Below are 19283 nucleotides of genomic sequence, written 5' to 3' on the forward strand. Positions count from 1 at the left end.
GCTCTTTGCCTTTGTGATCAGCAGGGCAGCTGCTGCCAGAGTCCGGGTGCAGGATGGGGTTCCCTGAGCGACAGGGTCGATCTGCTGGGAGTAAAAAGCAAGCGGGAAATGGTGGGGCCCGCTCAGCTGGGTAAGGACGCCACTAGCAATTCCGCCCCTCTCGTGGACAAAAAGGTGAAAGGGTTTGCTGTAATTGGGGGGGGCGGAGAGACATGGAGGAGGCCACACTGTCCTTGAGTAACTGAAAGGCTTGGATCGTGTCTGGGGACCACTGCAAAGGGTCAGGAGCAAGGTTAGCAGTGAGTCGGTGGAGCGGTTTGCTCAACTCCCCGCAGGACGGCAACCAAGGGCGACAGAAGCCAATTAATCCTAAGAAACCTCGAAGTTGTTTCTTGGTGTTTGGCAGAGGGCAGTTTTGGATAGTCTTTATGCGGGCTGGGTCCATTTGTCTCCCCTCTGGGGTTAACAGGAAACCCAGATATCGAACCTTTTGTGAGACCCACTGAATCTTGTTAGGGTCTACCTTGTGGCCTCTGGTGTGTAGGTATAATAAAAGTGCCTTACCATCGATGCGGAGGGCGGCTTCTTCGCGGTTACCTAGTAGGATGTCATCTACGTATAGGACTAACGTGGATCCCTGCGGACTGGTGAAGCCTTCCAAGTCGTGGCGTAGGCATTGGCTGAAAATCGTGGGGCTGTCTCTGTAGCCTTGAGGAAGTCGTTGCCAGACATAACTTTGTCCCTCCCAGGTGAAACCAAAGAGATATTGAGAGTCTGGGTGCACAGGAATGCTGAAAAAGGCTGATTTTAAGTCAATAACAGTGAACCATTCAGCATCCCAGGGGATTTGGCTGATGATAGTAGCTGGATCAGGAACTACTGCATGAAGAGGGACCACATACTGATTAATAACCCGTAGATCCTGTACAAAGCGCCAACGAATAGGGTCTCCGTCCTTTTTAGGAGGCTTTTTGACAGGCAGTATAGGGGTATTACAGGGAGTGCGCTGAGGGCGGACTAGCTTTTGTGCAATGAATCCCTCGACAATGGGGCGGATGCCCTCCCGGGCTTCCAGCGACAGGGGGTATTGGTGGACTGACGGGGGGGCTAAGGAGGGCTTCACTTGAATCCTTACTGGCTCTGCCGAAAGGAGCAGGCCAACATCAGTGTCAGAAATTCCCCAGAGGGTTGAAGGCAAGTCAGTGAGGTCAGGGGAGAGAGAGTGGGGGGTTTCCCAATTACCCTGAGTTAGGGCTGAATCTCCTAACACTGTCATCAATAATCCTACCCCTTCAGGAGTACAGGTTAAAGTAGCCTCAAGCTTACAGAGTAAATCCCGGCCCATCAAAGGGATCGGACAAGCTGGGGAAAAAAGAAAACGGTGAGAAAAAACATTTATCAGCATAAATAACATTTAGAGGCAAAGTGAGTCCCAGAGACTGTGGGTTGCCTTCCACCCCAGTTGCAGTTTTAACCTCAGAGGATAGCCAGGGAGAGGGGGCATGATTTAAAAGAGAGAAAGTAGCTCCAGTATCAATGAGGAAACAGACAGGCAGTCCCTGGACTGAAAGGGTTAGACGAGGCTCTTTGCTGGGAGGGGAGAAAGTGAGGAAAGAGCCGGCTAAAGACATTAAGGAAATAAGACCATCACATTGTTTGCCTTCGCCCCCGGGGTACCGTCATTGAGAAGGCTGAGTTTGCTGCTGCTGCTGCTGTTGCCCGTAGTTGATCCAGGCCTGAGGAACGGGCTGGGCTGGTGGTGCAGCGGTGTATTCGTCCCTGGTGTAAGTATCTGCGGATGCGACCGGACCCTCTGGGCGTCCCCAGGGGCATTCACGTTTAAAGTGACCGGGCTGTCCGCACTGAAAACAATTTCCTGATGGCTGGGGTTGCCAGGACCCTCTTCCCCGAGCACCCTGAAATTCCCTGCCACAGCCACGGCTTCTGCCTCGAATACCACCGCAAAAAGCTAAAGCCATCAACTTATATTCTTCCTTTTTCTCTTTCTTTTTACTACTTTCCCTTTCTTTCTCCCATGCAAAACTCCTTCCGAGGTGTGCCCCTCCAATTCCTCCTTATCCCTCTGCAGAGATTCCAATCTGGAGTCCTGCAGATTCCCCTCTGCACTCTGGAGAGAGTCCCCTTGCGGAGGAATAGGGGCAGGTGCAGTGGGGACCAACTGACGAGTTAAAACACGCCGTGGTTTACACCCTTCATCGAAATAACATGGAGGGGGTTCACTCCCGGAAGAATACCTGACTGCCATAATTTTTAAAGATTTCCACAGCTCTGCTGCTGTGTCCCAACAAAACCAGTAACATAACTGTCCCGGATGGTCTTTTTCGATCTGGCTCCTTACTCCTCTTAAGGCAGCCTGTTCAAAAGAGCCATACGAAGGCCACCTCATCTCCGGGTCGGCCAATACCGCGGTATACCCAGTCCAATTCCTTACACACAGTGTGTACAACTTCCTCCTAGACATTCCTGTCTGTACTGGGAGTTTCCCTTCATTCCATAACTTATTTACAATCCCCAGCGGACTCTCAAGAGGCACGCTAGTCCCTTGACCCATGGTGTCTGACAGGAGCCCTCCAACTGGCGTTTATCCTGCTGTCCAGTACACGACCCCTCAATATTGAATTGGCTGGGAGAAATCTCCCGTGGCGCCTGCCAATTCGTATATGAGTGGTCTGACCACTGGACAGAGGCACCGCACCAGAAGGAATCCCGGACGAGCCCCCAAATTGTTAGGTAAAAAGCAAGTCCTACTCACCTCTCCAGCACCCGAGTTTGTGCGGAGTTGGTATAGGGCTCAGAAATCTGTCAGAGACCAGACAACAATTCGTTGATCAACGGGCTCACACCATCCTTAGCTTAAAAGCAGAGCTTCGGAGTAAGTGTGGCCAGTTTATTAGGGGTGAGCACCAATGTTTATACACAGAAGTAAACAAAGTGATTAACAGATCATAATGGTCATGCATAATCAATCAAGATTCTACGGGATAAAACAGGTTAAAATGTAAATTAGAAAAGACAAAGGAGGATATGGCTACTTATTGGGAGGGGGGAGGTGTCAGGAGTAGTTCGCAGGTCAAAACTTTTGATTAAAAGTTTCAGACAGAGACATGTAGTCTGAGTTAAGTTTCAGTGCATAAAGAGTTCAGACTCAACAGATCCACCAGGGGAGAGTTGCTTTAAAGCAAAGTCATAGTCCCATAAAAGCACAGGTGATAGCGGATATGCTAATTCATCTCTTGCCTCTATCTGCCCTGATCGTACTCCCCTCTTGTCTGGTTTCACTCACTTATGGGGCTGCACTAGTTGGCAGTTTGCCCACTAGCAAAGATGAGGTTGTGGACAATTTATGCCACCACAACAATGTAGGGGAGGATTTCCTCTGTCCTGGGTTATACCAGTGCAGCCCAGGACTGTATTAAGCCATGTTTCTGATGTCCCCACTAATAGAGAGACAAGGTGGGTGAGGTAATAGCTTTTATTGGACCAACTTTTGTTGTAAGAGAGAGAAGCTTTCGAACTTACACCATTCTCTGTGCAAGTTCAAAAACTTGTCTCTCCTTCCAACAGAAGTTGGTCCAGTAAAAGATGTTACCTCACCCACCTTGTCACTTTATTATCTTGGCACTAACACAGCTACAACAACACTGTCATCACTATCAACCAACTGGGACTGTCTCTAGCAGGCCAGTCAGCATGGCTGCTGGTTCCTCCAAGTCTTCCACAGAGTCCTCTGTCTCCTGCTCAGGGCAGCAGCCCTCTGTGGCAATCATTCTTTTGCATGTAGATGCAAAAATACGTGCACAAGAATACAAATAGTGCATATCTTGAGAGGCAGTAGCCAGCCAAAAAAATATGCCAGCATCTAAAAATAATTCCTTCAGTTTTGGGTCTTGTCCTCAGCCTCCCACTATGGAAAAAAAATTAAATAGTGACTCACACCAGGAGAAAGAGGGTTTAAATTAAGTTGAAAAGTGGTTCATCAACTTGAATTATTGCTGTGAACCCTAAAACCAGTTTGAGATTTGTGGAAAATAGAAACTCTGTGAGGTTCTTGATGGTTCTGCGACATGAAAACAAACCTGTAGTAATAACAATACTCAATGCAGAATGCCCAGAGCATTTCCTGGGTCTTAATGACAAGCTAGACTGGTGCTACCTAGAGACAGAGTAAGATTTTTATTCAGAAATTTGGACACAAATTGAGCTTTTGGACTGGCCACCAACAGTGTCATCTAGGGTAATGATGCACTTATCTTTACTGTTTATCTTATTTTTATGTGTAAATTCCATTTCCTATCAACAAGTCCCTACAGAAAATGCATTTCTAGGTGATTGCACTTGGGTGGCTAAAATTATTTGGCCATTTATTTTGTACTATCACTCAAAGTGTGGTACACTCACCAAGAAATACACTGCCTTGCATATTGTAATGATCAAATAATGATATTTACTGCATATTTGGCCAACAAAATTCATTTCTGAATGTCAGCCTCAGTTGCAATGAGTGCATATTATGCAGCTTCTTTTAGATGTTGGGTCCTAAGTCATCCATGCACTTTTGTACATTTTACCAATTGGCTATGAATAAGGAATTAGTTTAGTCAAGCATATATGAAATCGGGGGTATTGATCCCCTTGCATTTTACATGTAACAAATGCTTGCAACTCAAACACTAGGTATGCTGACAATGCCACTATTTGACTTCAGATGTTACCGATATAATTGTAGATCAGTTATGTTGTCTTTTTTGTACTTTTTATTTTTGATACAGACAGAGTTACGACATTCAGATTGTGGCTGTGGTGGACCAGACAGGCTTTAAATCTGGTAACATCCTTGATTTAAAGAATCCATTTTTTAGGTAAGAAATGTTCTTGGCTAAAATACATCATCATTATTAATATAGTGAAATATAGAGTAGAGGGGATCTTATCTCAGAAATACATCACTTTTGCTAGCTATGTTTCTGAAATTACTGGCTATTTATTTTTGCAAATATTAGGGAGAGACAACTACAGGTTAGCATTTGGCCATCGCTATACACTTAGCAGCAATTGTGCTTTTTTTCTTTCTGAGGAGGAAAAGGCAAGGTTTAAAAAACTCTCCATTAAAACAGGTGCAAAAAATTAACTTCAATGCACTCTCCGTAAATGAGGCCATAAAAATAAATATTATAGCCAATAGCCAACAACCAACTCCCTCCCCACACAGATACAGAGTTCTATTGAGACTAAAAATGTCAGCACTAAAGTTGAGTGCTAATACTGTTTTTTGAGACCAGGAACACAACTAACAAACAGTGGTATTTTCTTGTCTTTAATTTGAATACAGGTCTCCTCACAGTTAGGCGGTATTACATGTACATTTTACTAAAGAATTACAAGGGAAAACTATGTGCAAGCCCCTTAATCGTCTAGTGCTGTGACTGAGCACAGCAAGTCTGTCGCACAGAATGTGGTGATGAATTTTTTGGTGCTAATTTACGCACAGAATCAGTTGCACCTTTCAGTCACGTGACTCATTGCTGTGAATCATGAGAAATCTGCAACTTCACTGAGATTAGATGCTGGTGCCAAGCACCCACCTTCCTCTATAAAAACCATGTGGAAAGAACCACCCTCCCCAGCCAGTTCAGTGGGCTTTTGTTGGGCTGCTCTCTGCTGCATAGTTTCCTTTGGGGAAAGTTGCCAGCTGGAGAGCAGAACAGCCAGGAAGCAGGCCCGTCAACTCTCACAGAGGGCAGAGATCAGCGGGAATCACAGCCTGTCCATTCCTTCAGACAGCCTGTCCATTCCTGCAGAGCACCTGGTGGGTTGCAGTTAGCCCACACCCCTTTTGTAGTATTGCTACTTAGGGCAACAGTAATTTAGGACATGTGGAGTAGTTGACTTTTGGGGAGCCGAACTCATAGTAGGTATGAAGAGAAGTGACTGAAGTAATGAGGGACGTTATTACACAGCCACCTATCCTCTCCAGGCACTCATTTCTTCCTTCATGACCCTGTTTCCAAGGGCTTCCTGTTCATTTTGGGGCATGCTGGCTGTCTGCTTTCCACTCCACAAGTCTTCAGGAGGGCTGCTTCCAGAATCTGTAAGGCTATTTTGGAAGGTGGTTTGGGAGGCAGTGGCTGGTTTCTGAGGCAGTTGCCACCTTGCCTTTTCCTCCTTGTCACACATTCACACTGCAGCAGCAGGAACATAAAGAATTGATGGACTAATAGAAATGGTGGAATTGATTTTTCTAGGGTCTTTTCAAAGGTGCACATGGGAAATGGGGTTTCCCTATTTCATTACGTGTTTCCCACATTAATTAGACCGACATGATGACTCCTTTGTAAGCCTTTCAAGGCAGACTGTCCCCTGCGTGTGGTGAAATTTTAGGCATTTTCCCATTCCTTTATACATGCAGCACATTACAGATTGTCTTTTTAAGAGTGGGTCACTTTGTGTATACATTAAAATGCAGTTAAATAAGGAAAGATTGTTTGGGCAAACCTGCAGTCACTCTAAGCAAATCTCCATGGTGTAAAAATTGCATTTCCTCTGACCTGCCATTTGACATGTACAGTATCCCCGTTGAGTGCAATTGTCTGCCCATACCAGCAGCAAGACAGGAGGCAATGAATGTGGTTTAATTAGGCTGCAACTTTATTCACCTAACATACCTGGGAGTACCCGGCAATAAATAGGACAGTACAGGTCATCATCATTTCTTCAATCATTTCCACACAATCCCGTTGCTGGGACTCTGCTGCCCTCCCCTTGCATGAGGTGAAGGAGGACTGTAACAGAAGTGGGGAACCCCCTTCCTCAGTTCCCTTGAGGGGGCTAGAAAAAAGGAGGAGTCTGCTCCCCCCTGTACTAGTTACAGAAGCCCCCCAAAAACCCTTCGTCAGCTCACTTAAGGGATGCTTTCCTTCAAATCCTTTTCCAGTCCATTTTATTTGATAACAGTACCCCTTCCATACCAAGTACCTGCATTGGACATCTGGCACCAGTTTTATGTGCTAAGCAGTTACCTTATAACCTAGGCCCCTGGCTCCATCCCTTTGGGTCCCAAATCTGGTGTAGGGAATGTGAAAAAACCCACCCTGCCTCAGCCAAATTGGTGGCAAGGGGAAAAATTCCTTCCCAGCTCCCAAAGGAAAGGACAACTTGCATAATGCCCACAGTGGGTCATGGGGAAAGCTGGTCCTTTTGCAAATGTTGTGGGTGGGTGCTGCCAGCACAGTCCAGGTAAGAGAGGGTTTTTCCAGAACTGCATAGGCTGTAATTATCCCCTCACACTCTTCGGTTGAAATGTGCTAAGTTTACAAGTTTTTATTTTTTTTCCTAATGCCAGCCCTGCAAACTTATGGTGGGATCTGAAAGTCAGGCTGGGGACTTTTTTTCTTGAACATCACCTCTAGTTTAAAAAAATTGGTAAAGTCAAATTCTTCCCTCACTGATGCTTGTGCATCCTCACTGTCTTCATTGGGCTTGCACAGGTATAATCGATTGATCTTGTAATTAGAACTTAATAAACAGTTTGATACACAAGAAATAGAATCCATGTCACTCTCCCTTAGCTATGTGGACTCCGCAGGACTAATAGGAATGAAAAATTGTGAATACTTATTTGTATATGCACTTTTCAAAGTAGAACCAGACTTTAAAGTACAATTTTCATATTTTAAAAAAATACTGTTTCACTCCCACTCTATACAGGAATCTCTGCATGCTTGACACTGAAATCTCCTTCCATAGACCATTCAATTCTCTACAGTGCATGAGCACGCAGGGTTCTCATTGGAAGGTTGTGCATCACTGTTATGTTGTTCAGTGGTTGTGACCCCCTCACCCCACCCTCAGGTAGAGCCCAAGGTTGGAGGGAAAAGAGAGGAGCATTTTATAAATGTTACATGGACTATTCTAACAAAGAGTTCAAACTTAGGTCTTTCAACCTTGACAAGTTCTTTAAAATGAAAAGTTGGGGAACTGATTTTTTTAAACAAGGGCACCTGAGTGAGAATGCACACAGCAGCTGTAACTTATGCCACCGGTGCAAAATCCCTCAGGACCACACCAGTGGATGACTGGGCATAGCACAACTCTGCTCCAACCCACCACATCCCCACTTTCCCCTGCCCTAGAATACTGCAGAAACTCGTATAGTTCCCCTTACAGAAAAAGTGTGGGGGGAGAGCTCTGTGCAGGGAGAGTTCTCCATTGGCTGGGTCTGGCTCCTTTAAAGCCACTTAGTGTTCATAGACTTTAAGGTAAGAAGAGATCATTATGATATAGTCTGACCTCCTGCACAATGCAGGCCACAGAATCTCACCCACCCACTCCTGTAACAAACCCCTAACCTATGTCTGAGTTATTGAAGTCCTTAAATCGTGGTTTAAAGACCTCAAGGTGCAGAGAATCCTCCAGCAAGTGACCCGTGCCCCATGCTGCAGAGGAAGGCGAAAAACCTCCAGAGCCTCTGCCAATCTGCCGTGGAGGAAAATTCCTTCCTGACCCCAAATATGGCGATCAGTTAAACCCTGAGCATGTGGGCAAGACTCGCCAGCCAGCACCCAGGAAAGAATTCTCTGTAGTAACTCAGATCCCACCCCATCTAACATCCCATCACAGACCATTGGGCATATTTACCTGCTAATAAGCAAAGATCAATTAATTGCCAAAGTTAGGCTATCCCATCATACCATCCCCTCCATAAACTTATCAAACTTAGTCTTGAAGCCAGATATGTCTTTTGCCACCACTACTCCCCTTGGAAGGCTATTCCAGACCTTCACTCCTCTAATGGTTAGAAACCTTCGTCTAATTTCAAGTCTAAACTTCCTAGTGTCCAGTTTATAGCCATTTGTTCTTGTGTCCACATTGGTACTAAGCTTAAATAATTCCTCTCCCTCCCTGATATTTATCGCTCTGATATCTTTGTAAAGAGCCATCATATCTCCCCTCAGCCTCCTTTTGGTTAGGCTAAACAAGCCAAGCTCTTTGAGTCTCCTTTCATAAGACAGATTTTCCATTCCTCGGATCATCCTAGTAGCCCTTCTCTGTACCTGTTCCAGTTTGAATTCATCCTTCTTAAACATGGGAGCCCAGAACTGCACACAATATTCAAGATGAGGTTTCACCAGTGCCTTGTATAATGGTACTAACACCTCCTTATCTTTACTGGAAATACCTCGCCTGATGCATCCCAAGACTGCATTAGCTTTTTTAACGGCCATATCACATTGACGGCTCATAGTCATCCTGTGATCAACCAATACTGCGAGGTCCTTCTCCTCCTCTGTTACTTCCAACTGATGCATCCCCAATTTATAACCAAAATTCTTGTTATTAATCCCTAAATGCATGACCTTGCACTTTTCACTGTTAAATTTCATCCTACTATTACAAGATCATCCAGATCTTCCTGTATGACATCCCGGTCCTTCTCTGTGTTAGCAATAACTCCCAGCTTTGTGTCATCCGCAAACTTTATTAGCACGTTCCCACTTTTTGTGCCAAGGTCAGTAATAAAAAGATTAAATAAGATTGGTCCCAAAATCGATCCATGAGGATCAATGTTGCTTATGCCCTGGCCCCTGCTCTCTAGAGACTTAGCCATGAGCAACTATATATGCAAGAGTAGATATTTCTGAAAGCTCCTGGGCTCTGTAAAATGCTACCATTTTGATCTGGTAGCATTTCTCACTCCCTTTGCACAGGAGGCAGGGCAATGGAGAACCAAACTCAAGAATTGTAAACAAGGAGAGCAAAAAAGACCTCCCATATAAATTTTAGCATATGCAATAACATTCTGGTGACTTTGTATTTTATTTTACTTTTCATACAAACCCAGATCCAGATCCTCAGCTGGTGTAAATCACCCTAGTTCCACCACACTAGCTTGATTTACACTGGCTGAAGATCCGGCCCACAGTATTTCCTGTCTTATGGGCCTTTATTACATCTGACATTCTGCCTTATATATATATTAAAGGGCTGTGATTTAACTGTTCTCCACAGGCCTAATCAGAAAAGCCACATAGAAATTATTTCATTTACTTAATTCAATTAGAGCCATCGAAGACTGTGTTTTATTTTAACTCCTATGTTCCCTCCTATCTATTTTTATTTTTAGGTATGCCTAGAATATATTGTTATATGGCAAATGAAAAACAGAAACAAGATTCTCACCAAGCCAAGTAACCTATAAGACTGAAAACCTATTCAGAGTAATGGGCTTGCTGGTCCTTGTGCAAAATCAGATTGTAACTGTACATATCTGTAATAAAAGATTTTATGCAAGCAGTGTGATATGGGAATGTTGCAGTTCCATCCATTTTTTAAAAACTGAAATTTAGCTTGGGCTCACATTTGCATCATAGCACATTACTTTGTTCTGAAATGCTTTGTTGATATCTATTAAATGTTGTTGGTTTTTGTTTTGGGTTTTCTGCAAAGTTGACATTTGTTGCTTTTAAAAAAAAAAAAACAACAAACCTACCTCATGTTTATATATATGTGATACATTGAAGAATCTTAAAAGCAGAACACAATATTCATATGTAAGTTTCTTGGAGTTTCCTGCACAAGTTTCTTGGTGATTTCAATATGTTTGGAGCTGGTCTTATAGGTTACCAATGTTAAATATGGACTCATTAATTCTGTTCTTTCTGAAACATGGAAACAAAATGATCCTTTGCATACACCTTATAAATATTCTGTGATTTCTCTGTAGATATAAAAGTGAAACACTACACACTTGTAAATTACTGCTAACACAGTTTACAATAAAAAATAAAATACGGGGTTTAAGTGAGGCTTTTACTGTTTCTGTAGCTCAGTGGAAACTTGCGGGTTGTCCAGTACTTCTAGGGAACTTTTTTATTCCTGGCACAGCAGGGCAAGAGAAAAACTTGTTGCCATGCTACAGTTTCTAAGAAGGTCTCTCTCCAGATAATGAGTTTTCCAGTTTCTAATGCGGTCTCTCTCCTTGTGGATGGAGTCCACTCGCTTTACTCTCTTCCCCTTCTCCCCACAACCTTACCACACTGAAAATAAAGCATGATGACAGGAGAAAAAAAACAAAACAGGGCTATGAAGTAGTTTTCCCCACTTTAATTCAGTGAAAAAAGGCTGATGTATCTGATTAGCTGCTTACACGGAGTTTGTGGAAATTGCTTTGTTACACATTCTAACCAATTTAGAAGTATTTCCTAATTAGTCATTTTTGGGGGTGGGGGGGATCAGTATGATCTGGTCAAACTGGTATTCATATTTCTATTCAGTTCAGAAATTCTACTTATTCTCAGACTGCAACCCAAAATGGAGGAAGAGATTAGTGTTATATACATCACACACCATTCCCATTTAAGAATGTGGTCCTGTGTGTCTTAGGTTTTTTTCATAATCTCTTATGTTCTCTTCTTTCCTGCTATGAAGCTTAGGTAACCGTGTAACATACACAATTTATCTTGAAGTGGTACAATGTACAAGCCTCAGTTTTAGAAGTCTTTCCGTGTCTATTATTCTAAAAATTAGAATACACTTGTAACATGCTTTTAAAATGTGTCAGTGAAAACATCTGATTGATGCAAAAAGCAAACATGATGGCAATGCATATTTAAAAAGTGATACAATACTATATACATCAGTTGTCCTCTCAATGCAAAGAACTGCAGCTTGGGGAAGCTGAAACAAGTGGGGAGAGGATGTCTGGAGGAAGCAAAGAGAATGTGGTGGGCTGCCTGAGACTTGCATCAATTTGACTGCCCTGTGAAACACAATGTTTCTTTAATGATGAAGAGGCTATTTTCAAACTTTTATAAAAATGACAGATTGCCATGCATCCCATAGACATGAGAAAAGCACCACAGGGGGCCATGCTAAGTATCACAGCTAGGAGTTGTGAATTTTCATTCTCTGCAGGATCTAGAGTCATTGAGATGGCTCTGCTCGAAGAAGTAACAGGGAAGAGATACTTCTTAACAGCTTATTGTTCAACTGCTCTTGGTTATTTTCTCTTCACCCTGGAAGTAGAGATGCATTAAAAGAGCTGATAATACTAATAAATGGACAACTATTCATAATAAACTGCATTTTCAATAGCTTACATTCTATCTGTATCTCTCCTTCATCCCAATGGATAAATAGGATATTTTAATCCATAAGAATACTAAAAGAATTCAGCATGATTGATGTTACTACAGTGACTGCCAAAGAATATAATCATTTGCCGCACACTATAAAGTGTGCCAGACTCAGAAATCTTCCCTTATGATACCCCTTCAGCACTCACAGTGGTCATGATGCCCAGAAACAATCTTGATTCATCTGGCTCTGACTGCACTTGAGCTGCATAGCGGAGCTGGTATTTATTTTCTTGGCTTGATTTCCAAGAGTCATGCTCTTCTCTCAAGTTACAAACCATGGCAGTTGCAGGTGCAAAAGCACAAACATCATATATATTCTGCTCTCTTCCTCTTCATTCAGCCATATGTGGTATGCAGCTAGAATTCTTTTCTCCTCCCCCAAATATCTATTTTCACTAGTTTGCACTGGGTCATAAGTTTAGGGTTAAATTCTGCCTTTCAGAGGCAGAGCTGTGGAACAAGACATTGGGAGAGAGCAGGAGCTGAGTCAATGGAACTGAGAGCTTAAAACTTGGGCCCTAAATCACCAATTCTGTTTTTCTAGCCAAAGTAGAAGAGTTTAATACCCAAACCTATTTGGTGCTGCCCAACAGCTCACTCCTTATGGCTTCACCAATACGTATTCACATTCAGCAACGCAGTGAAAAATTACCCCCACTTCCAAAAAAAGACACAAATGTAAATGGATAAATGACAATGAATTAAACAGTGAGAATCAAAAGATTGCATTCCTTTCTCTAATGGCTCTCTCTCAACTCAGCCAGTCAAGCAACTGGCATGTGCTGTGTTGTACAGATGGAACAGCAGTACTGCAAGCATAATACAGCTACATCTACACTTTACACTAGTGTCAGTGGCATGTAGAACATAAGAACGGCTGTACCGGGTCAGACCAAAGGTCCATCTAGCCCAGTATCCTGTCTTCTGACAGTGGCCAATGCCAAGTGCCCCAGAGGGAGTGAACCTAGCAGGTAATGATCAAGTGATCTCTCTCCTGCCATCCATCTCCACCCTCTGACAAACAGAGGCTAGGGACACCATTCCTTACCCATCCTGGCTAATAGCCATTAATGGACTTAACCTCAGTGAATTTATCCAGTTCTCTTTTAAACCCTGTTATAGTCCTAGCCTTCACAACCTCCTCAGGCAAGGAGTTCTACAAGTTGACTGTGCGCTGTGTGAAGAAGAACTTCCTTTTATTTGTTTTAAACCTGTTGCCCATTAATTTCATTTGGTGACCCCTAGTTCTTGTATTATGGGAATAAGTAAATAACTTTTCCTTATCCACTTTCGCCACATCATTCATGATTTTATATACTTCTATCATATCCCCCTTAGTCTCCTCTTTTCCAAGCTGAAGCGTCCTAGCCTCTTTAGGGTACATGGAGCTACACGCCACACTGAAAACCAAGCTGCATCCACACTGCAGTGTGTACTACACATGTCAGGAAAACGCTCTGGCGGGCTGAGCCTTTCCCTGCTGCCTCCTCCCTCCAGAGACTTTCCTTGCTGCTGGAAAGGCTCCAGCCGTGGGGAGCTGGCAGAGTCTTTCCCTGCAGCGGGGGATGGCTCAGGCAGCAGAGAGGCAGTAGGACACTGCACTGCTAAAATAGCAATGTAGCCAGGGAGGCACGGCTTGGGCATGAAGAGGCCATGTAGGGCAAATACACTGGTACATACCCACAGGCTTCAAGTGTGTCTTTACTTGCCTAAGCTGTGCCTCATTATCTACAGTGCTATTTATATCCAGGCTAGAGGGGCTAGCAATGTAAGTACACTACACGCCACTTAAAGAAGAGTGCAAGTGTAGACGTACCTTGAGCTTGTATCCCTTAGCTAACCAGCCTGTAACCAGATTTGTGGTGGGTCAGGATCACCCACAACTGTTGCATGGACAAAAGAGGGAGCATTGTTCACCACCACTGGAACTAGTGATGATAAATCCTCTTTCTTAATAAACCTGACGTTTGAACCAGAGCCAGTGTTCTCACCCTGACTATCCACTAACCTTCTCTGTAATTAGTTTATGGTGTACAGCTTATGTGATACCACCTAGTCATCCCAAGTCATCTTGTGAAGGCATCCCAAGAGACTGTATGCTTGTTCCACTAACAGTTCATTCAGTGGAGGATTAAATGGAGGCATTTAGAGCTGTTACTAGTTTTCAGCTGTGTGGTTGGTTTTCTAGGGTTACCACCCAGAGCTAACAGGATGCAGGTCATTTGATGTTCCTTAACCTGGTAACTCTGGCTAGAACTCCAGTATCAGCAGTAATGAAAGGTAGCAGCTGCACAGCGTCTAATACAAGATTGCTTCATGAACCAGAGTAAAGTTCAAAGAAATATGGGGCGGGGGGAGAGGGCGGGATTTGTAAATAAAACTCTAAATTCCAAAATCACACCAAGGTCAAATTATTCCCTTTAATAGCAAGCAAAATAGGTCATGCAAATGTGCAGTGTCTTGATACGGGGATGGGGCCATTCTGCAGGTTCCTGCTTTACTTTAGCAAGACACTTTTTGAAATGTTAAAAGAATTTTAATTGAACAGCCAGCTCCAGAGATCTGGCATGAAAATGCCCCCCAAATCAGCCAAACATGTGGCTCACTCAGAAAGCAGCCACAGTTCTTTTTATAGAAGACAATATAAGAGAAAGAATAGTCATCATTAGTGAGCCTGTCCTCGCCTACAGGTTTCATCTGGAATTCTGGATATCAGAAGTTCCTGGAAATCATCTCACAAACACTGAAATTGGCAGATAAGATGTAAGAATGCCTCTCTTTTACACCCAAAATGGAGGCTTCTGCGATAAGTACAGCTGGCTTTGTGTTTACTGTTGGGGGTGTCCAGCGAAAAATTTGATTTATAATACACCAAAGTTGTCAAGTAGAATAAAGACATTAAACTCAGGGTAGATTGAATTGAAAATAAGAGCAAATGAATATCAAGATGGCTGGTAGTCCAGAGCCTTTGGCTCTAAAAGACCCAACCTGTGCTTTTCTAGGTGACTATTCGACACATTAGACATTGAATTTCCCCAAGCCTTTGCAATTTATAAACATTGTTGAATAAACACAGCAAGAGAGTAACATGGATGTAAATCAAGACAGCAAGAGAGTAACATGGATGTAAATCAGTGGCAGTTCCCTATGAGACCAGCTCAGCTGTCCCAATGTAACTAGTGCTAATTGCTACTAAAGGTTCATGAATTTGTTTAAAAAGTATTTATTAATTTTTCTGTCTGAGGATTTTGTGGGATCACTGCAGTGAATTGTAAATGATTCATGAAATGAAAAATCCCAACCCATTCAGTCCACCAAGAGATTACAGGACACCAGTGTTTTGCAATTAGAACTGTGAGAAATCAGTAGTTTTTGCATAACCAAATGGAAGGATTTAGTGAAATAATTCTTCAGTGCAAAATTTGCAACATTTGACTGACTGTTGCTGTAAAGGTCCATTTTTCCTACAGTGCCTAAAAAAGAAACAGCCACAGGCCTTGGGTGCAGTGTAGCTGGATCAGCAGTGAGACACAAATGGCTTTGACTAGCTGTGTCTATAGCACAGAGGTGTCTTTTGTGTGTGCTGTGATGGGCTAAGGATGCTATGGCATGCAATTGTAGTTGAGAGAGTAATCCACTAATCCCTTTCATTATTGCCTTTGTTGAGACTTAATTTTAGCAGCCAAGATGCCTAATCTGGGAAGCTGTCTGAATTAATTATTAAGCAAATAAGGAATGCAATAGTAGTTGCTTTAGGTCTGTCCAAAACCAGTTGGAGCACTAAAGAGGCTCACTATGATGCCAAACAACTCAGGAAACACGAGTTTCCTAATTTCTCTCACTTCCTAATACAAATTAAAAGCATTGACCTTTATAACCATTACGAAAATACTAGTTGGTTCATGTACACTTGCTGGTGCTCTGCCCTCGCCTCTTCCCCTCATATTTCTCCACTTGCTACGGCCCTATGGCCAGCTAACTGGTGGGATGTGACCTCACAGAGAAACACACTAATCACTGTCTCTGTCCAGACTGTGCTCTCTTCCTTTCTAATCCCTACTCCTCTGCCTCCCCTGCTTAATCACCTCTTCCCTATTCCCTCTAGGCTTTCCTCCATCTGCTGCTGGTCTCTAAATGCTGTTAAATGACGGGACTAAGACATTTGCTGTTACGCAATCATCTTCCTCTGTAATCCTTCCTCTCTGCGTCTTAATATTAAAAATAGAGGTGATTTTAATCATAAATAATATATGGCACTTATATAGCATTAGAACACCCCTGTCAGGTACTTAACTTTTGGTCCAATTACTGAACATTACAACTGATTCATTGCAGTGTAAACTATTTTCAATTTAGAGGATTTAGGGCTAACCCAGAGATCATGTCAAACTGAAGTAGTGGGCTAGGCCTTGACTGTCTCTGCAAGAGGGCGATGGGACAAGGAATCCTACCCACCACTGGACCTCATAGCAATTCCTCAGCTGCTTCATGGTGTTACTTCTGGCTAGGGTGACCAGACAGCAAATGTGAAAAATCGGGACGGGGCTGGGGGGTAATAGGAGCCTATATAAGAAAAAGACCCACAAATCGGGACTGTCCCTATAAAATTGGGACATCTGGTCACCCTACTTCTGACCCGTGACCAGTGTGTTCTCTTGCTGTATGAGAGGAGGAGGGATTGGAGCATCTGTGAAGCAGTGGCTCTTGTGACCCTGTTGTACTTTCCTATGGGTTTTCTGTGGCCTGCTGAACAAAGAACAACCATGGAGCGAGCTCCACGTCATACAGATGGTGCATATCCTCTGCCGCTGCCAGCAGAACTGCACTGTTTCCATTGTCAGATGCAGAGGTGGGGCCTGGATTTACCATTGAATGCACAATCTTGTGTTCGCTTTGATGGTACTTGTTCTGGAGCAGGGCGGGGGCAGAGACATCAGATTGGTAGCACACTGGAATGCAATATATTAAGACTGTTTGGTCACTGACTGCGGCAGTCTGAATTACCAGACAGAAGTAACTGATAAAAACCGCAAAGCAAGGGGATCTTTGAATGTGTGGATGTGCCATACTCTGATTACATTAACAGAGATGCACCCTGGTTGGGAGGAAAATTTATTGGAAGATGTGTAAATGCAGACCCAGGACACGCAGGAAAAATGCATTTTAGCAGGGGAAGAGGAACAGTCCAGAAGGTAAGTTTTTAAGCTTCCTTAAATCAACTGTAACTACAAGAGGGTGTGAGCTCTTGTCATTTAAGACACTGGACTAGGACAAAGGGGATTGGAATTCAGTCATTTTATATCTCTGTGCCTCAGTTCTCCATCTCTAAATGAGGATAATGAGAGCTGGTAGGAGGAGAAGTTCACAAAATGTTTTTGAGGTATTCAGTCATGGTGGCCATATAAGAAGATACTTTGATTTTACCATAGCTGGCCAGACTGTTGACTAGCCCTGCCTTTGATTTTCTCTCAATTTTCTAATAAACACTGCTTACTTTAAGGTACTTTGGATTGAGACAGTAAAGTCTTAGAATCATGGAAGGATAGGACTGGAAGGGACCTCGAGAGGTCATTGAGGGACTGTGAGTCTTCAGCAAGAACTATTTTTGATTCAGTATTTGTACAGTGCCTAGCACAATGGGGCCCTGTAGCGAGGTGGTCACCCCGCTCCTGCTTGGAGGGGTTAAGAACAGCCCTGGACTGGAGAGGGCTGTGGCTGGGGAAAGGCTGATTGAGGAAGCAGCCTTAGCTGAGGCCACGCCCCAATCAGGCTGCAGCTGGCCCTATAAAGGGGCTTCTAGGCTGGAGCTCAGGCAGAGTCTCTCTTTAGCGGTGGAGAGAGACGGGCCTGGCTGCGGGGAGCTGAGCAGGGGATCTAGAGTGGAGCAGGGCTGGGGAAAGGCCAGAGGAGCTGGGGAGCTCTGACCTGGAAAACCCCCAGGCTGCAAGCCTGGCTAAAGGCCGGAGAAGGTACTGGGGCTACAGAGGGGCAGCCCAAGGATAGGCAGAGGCAGCAGGTCCAGACTCTCCTTGCCGATGAGTGGCAATTACACTGCAGTCTGCCCTAGTGAGCGGGGGCTAGATGGTGACTGGCAGTAGCCAAAGACTGAGGCGAGGTGGGGATAGGGGGTTGGGGGTTACCCGGGGAAGGGAGACCCAGCAAGACTGCGGGGTACTGCAGGGGGCAGAACCCTGAGAGAAGGGGCACCGGGGTCCAAGAGGGAAACTTGGCCAGTGGCAAGGCAAGACACCAGCCTTCAGAGGGCGCACTGGAGGCTGGCGAGCTAATTCCCTGGACGACCAGCAGGAGGTGCCGTGGCAGTGAGTTGTCGCCCTGCCACAGGCTCCAATATCCATTGGTCTCTACCATAATTCAAATAATAATATTTGTTTTTATTGGAGCAGCTTGTGGACCATTCTTATAAACAAGAATAGAATTTCTGTTCTCTAGGGAGTGTCAGATGGGGATGAGGACTAGTAGAAGGAGGAACCGCTTATCAAATGTGTGTGCCAGAAGGGTGTCCATTCCTCAAAGGACCATAAGGAATGGTAGAAAAAGGGCACCTCAGGTTACACCAACCAATATGTTTATGAGAGCAGCAGAACAACCTACCTCACAGATAGCATGGGCTGCACACAACCTACTGATATCTATAACACCACAGACAATGCAACCTAGGATATCTTCAGTGACTGAGACAGTGCCATGAGAATTTCACAGAGGTAAAAATTAAATTATAAAAAGTTAGCAAAAACTGGTTTCTGTGCTGATTGCCTCCCACCATGTAGTTAGTAGGAGCATTCCTGACAAAGTTTTAAATTTGGATTGGATATTTTTCTAAAAGACATGCTCTGGGAATTATTTTTGGGGAAGTTCTGTGGCCTGTGTTATACAGGAGGTCAAAGCAGAAGATTACAGTGGTCCCTTCTGGCCTTTCTATGAATCTATGACATAAAGCTAGGCTTGGCTCTATTTTCATTTTAGCTTTGCACGCCATCTTCAAGTGTCTTGCCCAAAGAGAGACAATGAATTGATGGCAGAGCAAGGAATAGAAGCCAGGGGTCCTGGCACATAAGCCACGAGAGAACATTTCATTGTTACCATCCTTCCTGCACTTGCCTCAGCAAT

The 19283-nt window shown here is 43.9% G+C and overlaps 1 protein-coding gene across 6 annotated transcripts in view; it reads left to right on the top strand.

Annotated features, from left to right (window-relative positions):
- LOC123373178 (histone-arginine methyltransferase CARM1-like) overlaps positions 1 to 11244 on the top strand; it is a 135905-nt gene extending 124661 nt beyond the window's left edge. For 3 of the 6 annotated variants that reach the window (XM_045022020.1, XM_045022022.1, XM_045022023.1), the window contains 2 exons: positions 4791 to 4880; positions 10142 to 11244. In XM_045022020.1, coding sequence (XP_044877955.1) covers positions 4791 to 4880; positions 10142 to 10151 — 100 coding nt within the window. In that variant the 3' untranslated portion in view covers positions 10152 to 11244. Of the gene's footprint in view, positions 1 to 4790; positions 4885 to 10141 lie in introns of those variants that run through there. The other 3 variants (XM_045022025.1, XM_045022024.1, XM_045022021.1) reach the window with 3 other exon arrangements.
- Positions 11245 to 19283: the final 8039 nt, after the last annotated feature.

Source organism: Mauremys mutica, chromosome 6 (genome assembly GCF_020497125.1).
Source record: "Mauremys mutica isolate MM-2020 ecotype Southern chromosome 6, ASM2049712v1, whole genome shotgun sequence".
In the NCBI taxonomy this organism is placed as follows: domain Eukaryota; kingdom Metazoa; phylum Chordata; order Testudines; family Geoemydidae; genus Mauremys; species Mauremys mutica.